This window comes from Mya arenaria, chromosome 4 (assembly GCF_026914265.1).
Source record: "Mya arenaria isolate MELC-2E11 chromosome 4, ASM2691426v1".
Lineage (NCBI taxonomy): Eukaryota > Metazoa > Mollusca > Bivalvia > Myida > Myidae > Mya > Mya arenaria.
The window spans coordinates 64294087-64310299 of NC_069125.1; the positions used below are offsets into that span (position 1 = coordinate 64294087).

At 35.5% G+C, this 16213-nt stretch overlaps 1 protein-coding gene across 4 annotated transcripts in view; it reads left to right on the plus strand.

Annotated features, from left to right (window-relative positions):
• The first annotated feature begins 349 nt into the window (after positions 1-349).
• LOC128231219 (splicing regulator ARVCF-like) overlaps positions 350-16213 on the plus strand; it is a 46285-nt gene continuing 30421 nt past the window's right edge. Inside the window, exons 1-3 of one of the 4 annotated variants that reach the window (XM_052943750.1) lie at positions 350-367; positions 10887-11077; positions 12252-12323. In XM_052943750.1, coding sequence (XP_052799710.1) covers positions 10961-11077; positions 12252-12323 — 189 coding nt within the window. In that variant the 5' untranslated portion in view covers positions 350-367; positions 10887-10960. Of the gene's footprint in view, positions 368-400; positions 623-10886; positions 11078-12251; positions 12324-16213 lie in introns of those variants that run through there. The other 3 variants (XM_052943749.1, XM_052943752.1, XM_052943753.1) reach the window with 3 other exon arrangements.

Below are 16213 nucleotides of genomic sequence, written 5' to 3' on the forward strand. Positions count from 1 at the left end.
CAGAAGTTACTAATTTTTAATCATAATGAATACTTATTTAAAATGTAAATCATAAGTATTGATCGCATTTTTTCTTGCGTGTATGCGGTATGAACTCAGTGAGGCAAGCGAGCAAATCACCAAGAAGTGCTAGCGCACTTTATTAAATTTGATCGCGTGCCTTACTGTGTTCAAAAAGTATACACGCAAGAAAAAATGCGATCAACGATCAATCTTTAATTTAAAAAAATATTTCATAAAGGGAGATAACTGCGTTTAAATACCCGTTTCCCTTACTCACCGTTTTGAACATATTCACTAAGGACGGATTACTCCCCCTTTTCACCTGGGCAAGGTAGCGTTTCCGGTAGCGCTCGGGCCAAATACAGTAATTGGAATAGCCTGTTTAGAACCTTTAATTTTGACAATAAAACGAAAACCAGTAATCTCAAATTTCATTCATCGTTTGAAATATATTTGATATTATTCATTTTTTTGTATATATATATGTTTTATATTCGTACATAACGTTATAAATTGAAATCAAACATGAAATATAGTTGTAAATACGATCGATGGAATAGCCAAAATTCGCCGGATGTTGTGTTTACTAATCAAAAATTGTGATTTCTTCACCTGATAGGTAAAACCTTTACGGTCTCTGTTTAGTTTGAGATCCTATATATATCTGTTAGACACTCCCTGCCATTTAAACCTTAAATGATATTCTTCTGAGTCTTAGTCCCAAGTTAAAAAAAAAACCGAACTATTTTTGGAATTTCGTGATTAATTTATCTTATGCCAAGTTATGGGGGTCGGTGGAATTACCGAAAACCCGAAAATCCCCGTAAATACCGAAAATCCCTTCCATTCTCTGAGGTATATAGCGTTTTCTTTAATACGCCCGGATATACTACTTTATTGTGTTCGAATGTTGTATGCCGTAATTGTTGGAGGTTGGAGAGGGGTGGGGAAGCCTAGGGAGGGTGGGGATGGGGGTCGTGGTGACTAAAACCCGGGACCCCCTTTCATTTTACATCGAGTGTGCGAGGTGGTTTGTACGCCGGGAGTAATTACTTATTATTAGTGTCATCGCTTGTATGCCATAGTTGGTTGTAGAGAGGGGAAGGGGAGTCGGTGGAGGGGTGTTGGGGTGACTTAAACGTAATCAAAACCAACGAACTATGATAACAAGATTTATTCATTCAGTTTCGTTTATGAAAATTGTACTGTATTGGATGACACCGCACAGCAAGACACTTAAATGTGTGATCTGATAAGACAGCAGACGGTAATAAAGATACACAGAAGTTGTGTACTTTACATGGGGGGAGTTATTTTGTTATCGTAGATATTGATATTTAATGTTTCAACTTCAAACTAGTAATTCAATTGATATCACATTATATTTTTTTTATTGATTTTCTGATTTTTAATATGTCGTACATTGATTGTTTAATAGCTTTTGTATTGATATTGCTTGTAATTAGTTTATATTGTTGAAAGCGCCTTTGAACGTGTATATAGAAATGGTGCTGTATAAGTTAATCAATAAATAATAATTAATTGTGTATTGTGAACAAGTTGTGTGTCGAGAAAGGTGAATAACTGGTATCAAGCGGGAGTTGATTATACAATTGTCCTTATGTGTATCATAACGAATTGTATGTGTCTCAACTGTTATGTGGAATCGCTTGGTATGTTTCATTGCACAATCTCGTGAAGAAAGAAATGCAAATTGTACAATTTCACTTAAATACCATCACTGCACCTAAATACGAATCATCAACATCATATTAACATTGGTCATGATAGGAAAGTGTTATTAATGAATAAAAGCATAATCTAATATTTTATATCGTAAAGCATACCGTTTAAATACTTACATGCAATACTCGTCTCAATATCGATATGGACATGCCATTGTGAGATATTGGTCCATGTCTGATATCTATCAGTAATGACACCCCGCTGTGACAGATTTTTATCGTGCGGTCAGTACCTGGAACCATGCTGTCACTGATGACTATAATACGATGTGTATTGAACCCCAATCAATGGCGTTCTGGTTCAAAACGGAATGCTCCTGTGAACCAGAAATTAAATCTTGTATTTACACGGAGGTAACAAGTAAGAGTACGCGGTGTATGAAATAAACATCGGAAGTCTGAATATTTATTTCTTAGTGTAATGCAGTTCAAGAGTACGTTGCACGTCAGTGTTTACGATATTAAAGAAATTTAATATAATACACCACTGAGGGCCATATGACATAATAAGGACAGGCCATTTACCCATCGAAAGTGTATATGGACCGAGGCGTAAGCCGAGGTCTGTTCACCTTCGGGGGCTGAGTAGGCGGTTATTATAATGCCATATGTCCCGAAGAGGTATATTATATGAAAGAGGATGATCTTAAGCGAAGTGATATTGCTAATTTTCGACCATATGAGAGCGTTCAGTTATGGCAGGATGAATGTGGACTTGAATTGGACCAAAGATTTGTATTATATATATATTTTTTTCTAATTTAGATGAAAAACAGATTGTTCATTCACCGTGCCATATTCAGGCAACACCACGAGGAGGCGCTCTCGTCATGGCCCATCCCCCACCCCCACCCAAAACCTACCCTCATTTAGTTGAAGAAGTTTCAACACATTCCTAATTTGTTACGTACTACAGCTTCAGAGAACATTGAAATGCAACAGCATTTTCAAAAAATCATAAAAAATTGGTCTTATTGCAAATAACCTCCCTCCCTTATGGACTTTTATTTCGTATTATTTTAAGACGGACTGCTTATGCAATGTTAAAAATATTCATCAATTAATCCCGAAAGAAATCGATACTTATTTTGAAATAATCATCCTATTCTGCGAAAACAGTTAGGTTGCCGAAACATTCACGGGAATGACCGTAAAGTGATATGTTCGAATTGAAGGTAATTAACAACCGTCTTGCCACTATGACAGTACTCGTGAACTGTACCTTGTTTGTTATATAGACCTATCTAGCTCACAAACATTTTTCTATAAACCTTAATATCCCGTTTTAGAACTATTCACATAAAGGCATACCAGCATTTAAATGGGTTAGTAATCATACAGAAATGCAATGTTTTAAGTCCACGTAAGAGAGCTATGTAATGGCTCTCTTCAGCAGCAATGTAGCACTAACGCGCAAGGGTTGTGGCAAATGTAAAGCATGTATAATAATAGAAGTTAAATACACATATGATAGCCTGAACAGTCAGTGTATAAAACAAAATAAATAAAACATATGTACAAGATGTAAAACTGAGTTGACAAAACAGTTGTATAATGACTGTCAATTATCAATCAAAGCATACAAAGAACCCATGGCTAGAAAGATAGGTATAATGGTGTGACATTGTTGGCAGTACTGTTGAATGTCACGTCAATGCATATGTCTCAGCTTTCCCTAAAGGGGGACATAAACTGAAAACATATGCACCCTTTTTTCATTTTTTAAGTACAGTTGTTACTTCATGCGTACCTCAAAGACTCGAAAGCGAAACGCGAGGAAAATATGCCTGTAACATGTCATGTTGTCGAGCAAGTTCGAACTCTTCATGAACTTTTCCTGAACTATTTTTATTTATTTGTTGTTGATGCGATATAGAGAAATATTTTATCATAAAGCGATGATTAAGGAATAATCCATCCCAGTAAATGTAGTCGACATCAGCTAACCGTATTTATTGCTGGCCGTTTACAAAAGGAGTAATTGCATTTGCGACGTGAGTTGCGCTGAGAGATATGCCACCTCAGTGAGACTGAAGTTTCCCTACAATGGGATTCACGGCGGGTCTCTGCAGCAACAAACTCACGAGCTTAAATGGGTTTCACCGATTGTCTAGCTCTGACATAAATGGTACACCCCAAAATTGAATTTACCATGTATATCGTTTGACATAAAAGTGCATGTTGACATCAGCTAGCCGCTATTATTGCTTATTATTGGCGGATGGTTTTCGACGACGACAAAAGGTTAACGCAATTTGGAAAAAGGAGTAGTTGCACTTGCGACGCGAGTTGCGCTGAGAGATATGCCACCTCAGTGCGACTGAAGTTTCCCTACAATGGGATTCACGGCGGGTCTCTGTAGCAACAAACTCACGCGCAAGCACTTCAAAGGGTATGACATGTTTTCCAGAGTAGACACAGCATGGCACGAGCAAAAATGATACAAAATGTTACACAATTCAAAAACACATTATATGAACAAAAAGACATACAATAAAACACATAACATCTAAAATGACATTTTTTTTTGTACCGGACAATGGCGCACAGTAAATCCACAACAAACAATTGAATGCGCCTATGCATGAATTTGATGTTACTCCATATAATGGGAAATTTTCGTTTGGTAATTTTCAAGCTGGACATGATGAAGGCAACGACATCAGCATTTACGTAGTTTCAATTAATCTAGATGTTCCTGTACATAACGAATGTTCTGGTCTTACCGAGCGCCATATCCGGTGATCTTATATATATATCGAAACAATTAACACACATAATTACAACACAACTGAGAAGCACAATTAAGGCGTTTTCGAAGCACAGCTAGACAAACTGATACATGACATAGGTCTTTAATATATTTAAATGTCCGCTGACTGGATTGAAATGTATGTTTTTTTAATTTCTTTGCCATTTTGCTTTCATCTATATTTGTTTTAATCGGTGGTAGCTGTGTGAATTATTTTGTTGTATTATTTTCATTTTAAAGAAGGATTTTGAAAAGTTATCTGCATTTCATACAGCGCCCTTAACTGACTGTGAACACAAGTGGAGGTTACACAATTTCTACAAACAGTAAAAAACGGGGACCAAGTGACAGTTGAAAAGATGGAAATAAACTGGGCAAAAGAAACGCGAAATTATACACCAATAGATTAAGTTTGGTAAAATGTGGCAAATATCACAACAACACAAGCATGACATGGACATAAATAATGGTTGCATAGAAGTATTCATGATGAGCTCCATTTTTTCGAGAACAACCTCAGTTAAGAAGGTCCGTAAATTCTACATTATATAATGAAAAAAATGTGTAGATTTAAGTTGAAAATAGTTGCCCGTTAATTTTATAAAATTGCAAACATAAGTACAGCTGCTTAATTCAAAGTGTACCGATTTCTTACTTTGTAAACCGTTCATAGACATTTGAGGTTGTTTTCGTAGGAAATGGCCAAGGTGCTCCGAATGAAAACATCGGCGTACATGCATAAATAGATTGCATAGATTATAAATATAACAAAGTGACCACGAAAAAAATATTCCACGCTCCCCAATCTCCAACACCAGGATGGTAGATACACCACTGTCAAGGAAGTCCTGGGCAATGTGAAGTACGGCCGCCACTATGTCCTTCGGTACGGATGTAGTTGTGATATCATTGCCGCCCAAACTCACTACCACCAAGTCCGCCCCGTACATCTTCACCTGTTTCAAAAGTCCTGGTTTGGGTTTGAAAGCTTTCATCCCGCCCGCACCAAAGAAACGCACCTCCATAGGCACCTAAAAGAATACATTTAATATTGTAAATGGCTTCACAGTCGTTGCCTTTGTAATATTCTTTTCAATTATCACCTCATTGCAACATTGTTGTAATAATTGTCATCCGTATATATTCAATTGAAGTAAAACATAATATATACAAAACAGAATATATATGCGGCCTTTCAATTATAGAATTACTACACAACTTATGACTGTAACATTTCACAGTGTGCAAAGTGCTTAAACATCACATATGAATACATAATATATCATTGTACATTCAGACCTAATATTTAGTACGCTTAATTAGGTTGAGTCATTAAATCGTGACAGTAGGTGTTTACAAAAAGTCTACAAGCTGCACTCTCACAGATTGACCATCCTAAAACTTTTTAGTACGAGTATATTGGCATGTCGTTATATGACAACTAGAAACAAACACGTATAAATCGCCGATGTAAGCTAACTAAATAGGAAGTTAGGTTTTACTGTACATAGTGAGTGAACATGAAAAAACAACGCACCTTGAGGTCCTCATTGCAGAATGCGTCTAGTCGCCAGACGTGACTGACCCCGAAAATTGCAACTTTCTTCATTTTTAATAACAAGAGTGAACACAACATACATGCAATATATTTGAACACACCTTTATATATACTGACAATCTGACGATTGTGCTCAAGCCGTGCCAAGGTGTTAATTCTGCTACAAACACTCATTACACGGTTCTAACTTTGATATATCAACAAGAGCTTTCATTAGGTACTGCGAATTCACACCCTTTTACCAAACACGTGAAATTTAACATATCACGTTCTCAAGGTGTTCCGACTTTAATTAGCCAATTTTAAAATCCATATTCGCTTTCAACTATTCCCCAAATATTCCTCGCCTTTCTTTTTAAAAGCAAATGCTTACAACGCTTTTCCTAAAATGTATTCACTAAATCTATATTGTACTATTATTATACCAAGAACAATACGAATATAATTGATAAAACATACATATATATATAAATAGAAACACTGACGTGCAATGTACTCTTGAACTGCATTGCATTAAGAAATAAATATTCCGACTTCAGATGTTTCTCTCATACACCGTGTACTCTTACTTGTTACCTTCGTGTAAATAAAACAGAACAGATATTTTATTAAGACTTGTACAACGTACATCATCTTCTTAACCACAAATGAATAATAAATAAACAAACACATGGTATGACATAGGTTATACATAATATGAAATAGAATCATAAATACATTCCAAAAAATATTCACATCAGGTGAGGATGAACAAAACTATTATAATTATAAGTGAATATTTAAAGTTTATCTTCAAATACTCCTTTGTGTAAATACAAGATTTAATTTCTGGTTCACAGGAGCATCCCGTTTTGAACCTGACCGCCATTGGGGTTCAATACACATCGTATTATAGTCATCAGTGACAGCATGGTTCCAAGTACTGACCGCACGATAAGAATCTGTCACAGCGGGGTGTCATTACTGATAGGTATCAGACATGGACCAATATCTCACAATGACATGTCCATATCGATATTGAGACGAATATTTCATGTATGAATTTAAATAGTATGCTTTATGATATTAAATCTTATATTAAGCCTTTATTCATTAAATACACTTTCCTATCATTGTCATTACAAATGTTAAAATATGTTGATGATTCTTATTTAGGTACAGTGATGGTATTTATGTGAAATTGTGCAATTTGCATTTCTTTCTTCGCGAGATTGTGCAATGAAACATACCAAGCGATTCCACATAACAGTTGAGACACATACAAATCGTTATGATACACATAAGAACAATTGTATAAATTAGGCACACAATTGTTAGATATTCTTTTTCTTATGTACAAGTGATTCAAAGGTAATATTTCTACTATTGATACAACCTTATTCATTGTGATTTGACTATAATGTTTTCTGGCTTCATGTAAATGACCGTCCGATACTCGTATTGGGTATCATATGAATTGTAGTTAGAAATTTACATTATATCTGCCGCCATGTATATATGTTTTGTATAGGACCTCATTTGCCATGTTTATGGTATGAGAGAATAAACCGTGTTTGACTTTGACTTGGAATATAATCAACTCCCGCTTGATACCAATTATTCACCTTTCTCGACACACAACTTGTTCACAATACGCAATTATTATTTATCGATTAACTTATACAGCACCATTTTTAACCACACGTTCAAAGGCGCTTTACAACGAAATAAACGGATAACTTATTACAGGAAATATCAATAACAAATAATACACCTTTAAAACATTCAATATACGATATACTTAAAATACGAATAGCAACCAAACACAATGAAATGTGATATTGAACTAGTCGTTAAAACATTAACATATATGAAATTAAAAGGACTTCCCGGGATTTAGCCATCCCCCTCGTCCGACTTCCACACACCCCTCCACCCACCAACAACTTTGGCATACAGGACGACCAAAATGAAGTATTAAATATCGGCGTACACACCCTCGCATACTTTTTTGTATACGGTAAGGTACGACCCTACCCTCCCTTACCTCTACAATTTGAAATGAGATATGTGAAAGTAGTATTTGAGACTTCTTCGTAGCCACCACCCCCTCCTCCGACTCCCCCACCACTCTCCAACCAACCTCAACCACGACATACAACCCACTTAAACACAATACAGTTTTAAACCATACTGCATACTCTTGTGTATGTACTTAGAAATATGAATGGGGTTCCCGGGGTTTAATCACTCCCTGCCCCACCCCAACTACTCCGACGACCCCACCCCTCTCCAACCACCAAGATATACAGCATACAACCCACTAAAACACAATGCAGTTTTGAAGGAACGGCGTAAGAACCTCCTCGCATACTCTTCTTTTGTACGAACTTTTGAAAATGAAAGGGGGTCCCGGGTTTTAGTCCCCACGACCCCCATCCCCACCCTCCCCAGGCTTCCCCACCCCTCTCCAACCTCCAACAATTACGGCATACAACATTCGAACACAATAAAGTAGTAAATCCGGGCGTATTAAAGAAAACGCTATATACCTCAGAGAATGGAAGGGATTTTCGGTATTTACGGGGATTTTCGGTATTTACGGGGATTTTCGGGTTTTCGGTAATTCCACCGACCGAAGTTATGGTTCATAAATAGCTACAATACTGACCGATCAGGGATACTTTTTTTATTATTTTGACATTTCTTGTTTATCCCAGTAACGCTACAACTCCACCATTTATCACTCTGCATAAGAATATATAGTAATATTATGAATCGATGTTGAAATAATCACAAAATTGCTCAATATATACCTGACAGTGATCTAAACTGGTTTGAATTTGTCATTAGAGTTGTTATTTAACATAAACCAATGATATTTTTGTAAACATTTGAATTCTTAACGGAGATAATTTCAAAATTGTGGCCGCGATGATTCTGTGCCCAAGGACTGTTCGTTACTTTTTGCTGGGATGGTGGAAGTCACGAGTTTGCCATAGTAAAAAAATCGTCAATAGACTTGTTGACAGCCATTTTGGTTGACTAGGTTCATAAACAGTTCAATTTTAGTCTTATTGAAGACATTCTTCCGGGAAAGGTTCAAAGGGTTCATTTGTACCAAAGATAAAACAATAAATGCAAGTTCGGAACGGTACCTATTAGCGATGTTCAATGATACTGTATTAGAAAATAGATGGTTGGCCTGAAATTGGTGACAATTAATTGTGTACATCACATAAAGGTTTTGGGTGGTCTGGGGGTATTGATACCCATTTGGCCAATTTTCTCTTAGTTCAGTCATGCATTCAGAAGTGTTTAGTTGTTATCGTTATGTTTATGAACCATAACTCATTCAAAAGTGTTTAGTTGTTAACATTATGTTTATTAACCATAACTCTGTGCGTAAAGGCGATATGTCTGGTGCAAGACTCACGTCCCTACCTCAAAGGTCAAAGTCTTGTCATACTTACAGGTTTATCATTATGTAATGGTTTAAGGCTGTAAATTTGTCATGCAGGGGGGAATTTTGAGATTACTTGGCACTTGTATTTGTATTAAGACGACATGCCTCATACTGATTTTTTATTTTTGGTTTTGGACACCAGGATTGTTTTTTACATTGACACCTTTCATGTAATAAACAGTTGTATTAAATGTGAAGTCTGCAGATGCTTGGAAACAAAAAGATCATGTTTAATTGGACTATGTAGATCATGCGGTCATATTAGTTTACGAAGGTGTCGTTAAATTATGTGATTGGGAATGTAGTAAATTTTGTCAATGCTAGTTATTTATAGTAATTAAATAGTAATTTGTTCGTATTTCTGTTTTAAATTTAATTTTTTTTTTTTATAAAGAATAAACATAACTTTTGGCTAAAAAATAAAAATACCATACTTACGGTATCTTATATAATGGCATCGAAGGATGACATTATGAATATGATCATTATGTAGCATTTTTGTTTATTTTCAAAATATATTGTTGGGCACTGAAAAAAATCAAGTTGCAGTAAATTTTTGGTTATATGTCTCATTGATTTATAGAAAAATGAAGTTTCTATTTAAAATGTTTTTACACTTACTCACTCAGATGATTTTGGGAGGTGATAGAATTTCGATTGTGATTGGATGATATGCCATCATGAAAGCAGCAAAGCTTATAATTATCAATGTCGATAAGAGTTTTGATAGGGCTTGTAACACTAACAGTTCGGACACAAATGATTATATTAGAAATTAATTTGTTTTGCAAATCTTATTTCCATACACCCATATAAGGTTCATATACATATTAGTGAATTCAAAGTTTTTGGCCATGATTTAAAGGTTCTCAGACAACGATTATGAATTATTATTTTTCCGATCCTCTGGAATTGTCAAACCAGCCTAGACACAAACGGGTAAAAAATGATAGTTTGTTAAGGTTGACCTTAAAGATGCACTCTTACTCCCAAATAAGATTTACTACAATTGATGATATTGTTTTAATATTCCAAAAAGGATGAATAAATGTCAAACACAATGGTTCTTATGAGGGATACCAAGTTTAGTTTGAAAGAAAATAAGCATAAAACACTGTATTTCTACCTTATGAGACTATAGTAGACCACAGTAAATCATTTAGCATACACCAATCATCTCATATTTTTGCGCTTTCTGATATTAAATATACAGTTACAATCTTGTTTTCAGTAAGTATTATTTTCCATTAATGCATTATTTAGTAAGTAGTTAAAGGATTATCAGTCAAAATTTATGTTTGTTATACATGTGTATGTATTGATTTTGAATAAGAGTGTCATTTTAATTTAATAATGAATTGGATTCTTTTTCCTTATTTTCAGACTGATTTTCTTCACGGAGAATGATAAGCTTGGAGTTCTGATTTTCGCATCATGGAATTGTGAATATCTAGAATATGCAAAGTGACATTACATATGAACGATACAATGATTACTTCAAACAAGGCCAATCGAATGGAACAGATTTCAACTACAATATCAAGGATAATATTTTGAAGTCAGTCAGAGAACAGGTACAGATAAATCTCTTTTTGTCATTAATTACTTCAATCAAGCCAATTAGAGTGAAGTATTTCGTGCACTCTATCTTGGTGATCGGTGTACAGGATTGAGTTTGGGCAACAATGAACTACTTAGTAATCTACTTACCTGAGTGTCAATGATTCAATGATGAACTTAAGTCTGTGATAGATCACATATTATATAAAAATAAACTTATTCATTTGGTGACTGTCACTCCCTTGTTTACAAATTTGTTTAGGTTGTGATACACAAACTCTAACTTATATACTTAAAATAGATATAATTTTGGTGCGTTACGTGCATTCAATATAAATGCTTGCAGTTGAAAATGAATATAAAATCCTTCTGATTAAAAAAGATCATAAATTTGGTTTCTGGTTTCATGACATTATAGACAGACAGTCGTTCTGTAGGACCTGCAGCCTCTAGTAAAATAAAGATGGATTTTGACTCATCTATTGTACAACAGTACAGGAAATATATCCTTAAAGCTATAGAGGTACATTTCAAAGTATGAACGTTACACATAACTAACATATGTCATTCATATCATCACGACGATTTGAGCGATATTGCACAGGCAAGACAACTCATGGATTTAAAGGCTGGTTCACTTAGCCTTTGACATAGTCATTTAATTGTACCGAAAATAATTGAAATTTGTTTGATGTCACTTGTCTAATAGCCAGTTAATGTAAAATTACGTGGACCCTACGGTATGTCACTTATTGACATATGGCACTTGTATTGTGTATCATCATCAAGTTCACGCACCTGGCATTAGGGGCCAACCATTGGCAAAAGGTTTATTATTTCATTTATTCTACAAAAAATATTGTGTATCATCATCAAGTTCACGCATCTGGCAATGGTTGGCAAAAGATTTATTATTTCATTTATTCACCAAAGAATATCAAATATTCAAATAACGCTTTGAATACCACATGTTTGATCGAATATTCGGATATTCCTTTGCATCCTTAAGTTTTACAAATTTCCAATGTCTGCACTAGAACATTCCCAATTTGAAGTTATGGGTTATCTTCCCAACATTGTCAGAAAAAGACTGTTTAACTTTAGGTAATGATGAATTTTGCATCATTTAAGCTTATGTGGCGTACGCTTTATATAACTGGTATCATGTTTGTGCTACCTGTTTTCTAGGAAGCCCAGTTTGAGAGACTGACCCGTGAGCTGGAAGAGGAAAGAGCTAAAGTTGCACACAGAGTAAAACAGGTAAAAATGTTAAAAGCCAGCGGAAAATTTAACACAAGAACGTATACACCCTGTCCTTCCACCACCACAGGCAGGAAATGTTCATTATTTACACTATACAGACAATAATGATAACAAGCTAATCATATCATACTATCAAACAGTTTTTGTTTGTCCTATTCTATTTTCAACTATTTTTTTAAAACGTATGTCCTTGCTTTTGAACATACTAATGATTACCTAGAATAATATAATAGAATGGTTTATTATTTAATAATAAACCATTCTATTATATTATTCTAGGTAATCATATTTGTTGTTACGTCATGTTATTGATTTTCTTAGCGCCACCTTGCCGATGGCCCGAGATGGCTATGACCGTCTGCTTCAAAAACAACAATGTTTAAAATGTCTTGCATTGTTTGTTCAATACATATATCAATTACTTTTTAACTTCTTTAATGCTTGACAAGATTTTTCATAATTATGTTGCCTTATCAATCTGATTAAGACGAACTTATATCATTTGATCAGGGACTTTTCAATGTACATTCTGATTGGTTGACCATCAATAGCTCCGCCTACTGGCAATGTTTTGTAATTGGATGGCACGGCCCAATTATCGGATTAGGAGATCACCTAATTTTATGAATGGCTAATTGGGGTGTTTTGACTAATGTGACAGTGGTCAAATACTCGCTGATTGACAGATTTACAATGTGTTAATTTTTTCGGCGAAGTCAATGTCGCTTTGATGATACAAAAGGGCAAAGTCTTGGGATTTTAGGCGACAACTTCGCCCAAGTCGCTCCCTCGCCAGAGCCCTGTATTATAGCAGTTCGCATTAATTTTGTAAGCACAAAGTCTTCATAATGCACAAAAGCATGTTGCCTGTTTGCAGTCTTTCATCAAGTTTGACTTACTAACAACCCAGTTGCCAGCACAGAGTCCCACTATGTAAAGTTTGCATCTATTTGGCTGCTGTAAGGTAAATGTGATAATCTCTGGCATATATCATGTTGCTGTTTTTTTTACAAATTCAGTGTCAGAGAGCAGCACATGTATCTTTCATGGAACACAATTGAAAAATAAATTAATTCCCACTAAAAGCTGGAATATCTTTTATTTATATGTAAAAACTGAGGTTTTTATAGAGTCTGCTGAAACTTTTCAATTCTAAATTCTAAAATTGAGTCCAATAACATTGCAAATTATGCATTTAATTTTTTGGGGGCCTAAAACAGTACCTATATAGACTAATTTAACAATCAAAGTCTTTAAACAAATATTTTTACTTAAGTAGACTGCATGGAGCTTAAAGATCAATTCAATGATCATACTTTAGAATTTGTCTGATAAGGCAATTATTAATCTCATTATACGTTAATGCTGACTTCGAGTGGTGTTAAAACCTTTTTATGCCTCCGAAGGTGGGCATATTAAAATCGCACCGTCTGTCCGTCCGTCCGTCCGTCCATCCGTCCTTCCGTCCGTCCGTGTGTCCGGCCGGCTCAATAACTCGTGTCCGGGCTGTAACTTTCCCTGGTATGGACAGATTTTAAAATAACTTGCCACATGTGTTCCACATACCAAGACGACGTGTCGCGTGCAAGACCCGTGCCCCTACCTCTAAGGTCAAGGTCAAACTTGGGTCTATATTCACAATGGAGTACTGCATATAGGACATAGAGTATAAGTTGTCATGTCCGGGCTGTAACTTTCCCTTGTATGGACAGATTTTAAAATAACTTGCCACATGTGTTCCACATACCAAGACGAGGTGTCTCGTGCAAGACCCGTGCTCCTACCTCTAAGGTCAAGGTCACACTTAGTGTTTATTCACAATGGAGTGCTGCATATAGGACATAGAGTATAGGTTGTCATGTCAGGGCTGTTACTTTCCCATGTATTGACAGATTTTAAAATAACTTGCCACATGTGTTCCACATACCAAGACGACGTGTCACGTGCACGACCCGTGTCCCTACCTCTAAGGTCAAGGTCACACTTAGTCTTTATTCACAATGGAGTGCTGCATATAAGGACATAGAGTATAGGTGGTTGTGTCCGGGCTGTAACTTTCCCTTGTATGGACAGATTTTTAAATAACTTGCCACATGTGTTCCACATACCAAGACGACGTGTGGCGTGCAAGAACCGTGTCCCTATCTCTAAGGTCAGGGTCACACTTGGGTGTTTATTCACAATGGAATGCTGCATATATAAGGACTTAACAGTGTCGGTTGTCAAGTATGGGTGGTATTTTTTATGTTTAGAGGCAATTTAAAATAACTTGCCATATGTATTTGACATGTAAAGGCAAGATCAACTTTTCATGTACTGACCTTGTTCATAGGTCAATGTCACAATCGGGGGCATTCGTCACATACTGTGACAGCTCTTGTTTGATTAAATGCAATTGCAGTTAACATTTAAAAATGCATTGTAGTCAATTTTATTACACAGTAGTTTTGATTTGATTTTCAACACATAAACTTGAACACCAGAACAAAGTTATTCAGTGGATTTGTACCCTTTAAAGTCTTGCTGAAGAGCCATATTATCTAAGATCTGAAACAATTTGTTACGCATAACATACCAAACCTTAAACCTAACGTGCCTGAATGTTTTGTATGTGGGCTGTACTATGAAATACAAGCATTTTTCAATGGGCATAATTAAGTTGTAGAGTATTTCAATCAATCTTTATGTTGACAATTACGTATCGGGCTTTGCGCATGCTTTTGAAGTATTGAATTGAGCTATGCTAGTGACTTGAGTATATAGTGTTTCAATTATCTCTGTTGTGGGCTCAAATGTATAAAATGTATTTTAAATCAAGGAGATAGTCCGGCTGATAGGTGTTGCCATTTTTTCAATTTAAATAGCAGTATTTTGTGATTATGAACTGTCCATATTAGGTTTCAACCCTTTATGATAGTCAGTTATTTCTACAAATTCCATACATACATGTATTGTTAGATTGAAATGTTTCAAGACAATGCATTTTCTTTAAATTTTGATATTTATTTAAAATGTTTTAAAGGCATAGTATGCTAAATGCTTCAAATGTTTTTCATATTGCCACTGTCGTCCATGTGTTACTGTGCTTGTATATATGTTTGTGAAGGTCATGTTTTTACTGGAAGTAAAATGATTATACTCTCTTTCCAAGCAAGAACCTCAATATCGATCGTGTGTGTTTTGTTTTCATGTTTGAAATTCTTTAAATGTGGATTATCATTTCCTTTTTAAAAGAAAAGAATTGAGCTTTATATCCGACCTTGCACAACATCATATCTCTTGGATCCAAGACAAGTCATTGGACATCAGTTATGCTGAGGAAAGGTAGCAAGAGTTCCAGCCTGGCCAGCATCCATGGGAAGATTCAGGCCTCCCTAATTGATCATAAGATCGGGCAGCTCACTGACTGTCTGTATGCTGAAGAGTACAAACTGATCAAAGCTGGACAGGTACTGGACAATAGGCTGTGTTCAAGCACTACAAGGCTACTTGTTGTATGCTCATCTGGAATGTTGGAAATGTGTTTCATTATGTTGGTGAAACTTGGAATATGTATGAAATGATAACATGTTGAAGTTGTTGATATAATTGGATGGCAAATGGGTCTAATAATACTTGATGTTTTGCTCTTTTGCTGATGCAGAAATGTATTTGTTGTGTTTCATTGTTATCAGTACTAAAACATCTTCTGTGATCAATGTCACAACCATCTATCTGTGATGTGTTAATCTTCAGGGATTTTGTTGTCAGAGTAAATGGTATTTAAACTCTTCATGATGGCATGGACCTGAAAAATGTTTTATCTCTATCTCCACTGGCATTCTCTGCAAAATAAAGAGAGATGAAGAAATTCTTTCCTTTTGTCATGGCTCAAGTTTTGTTCTTTG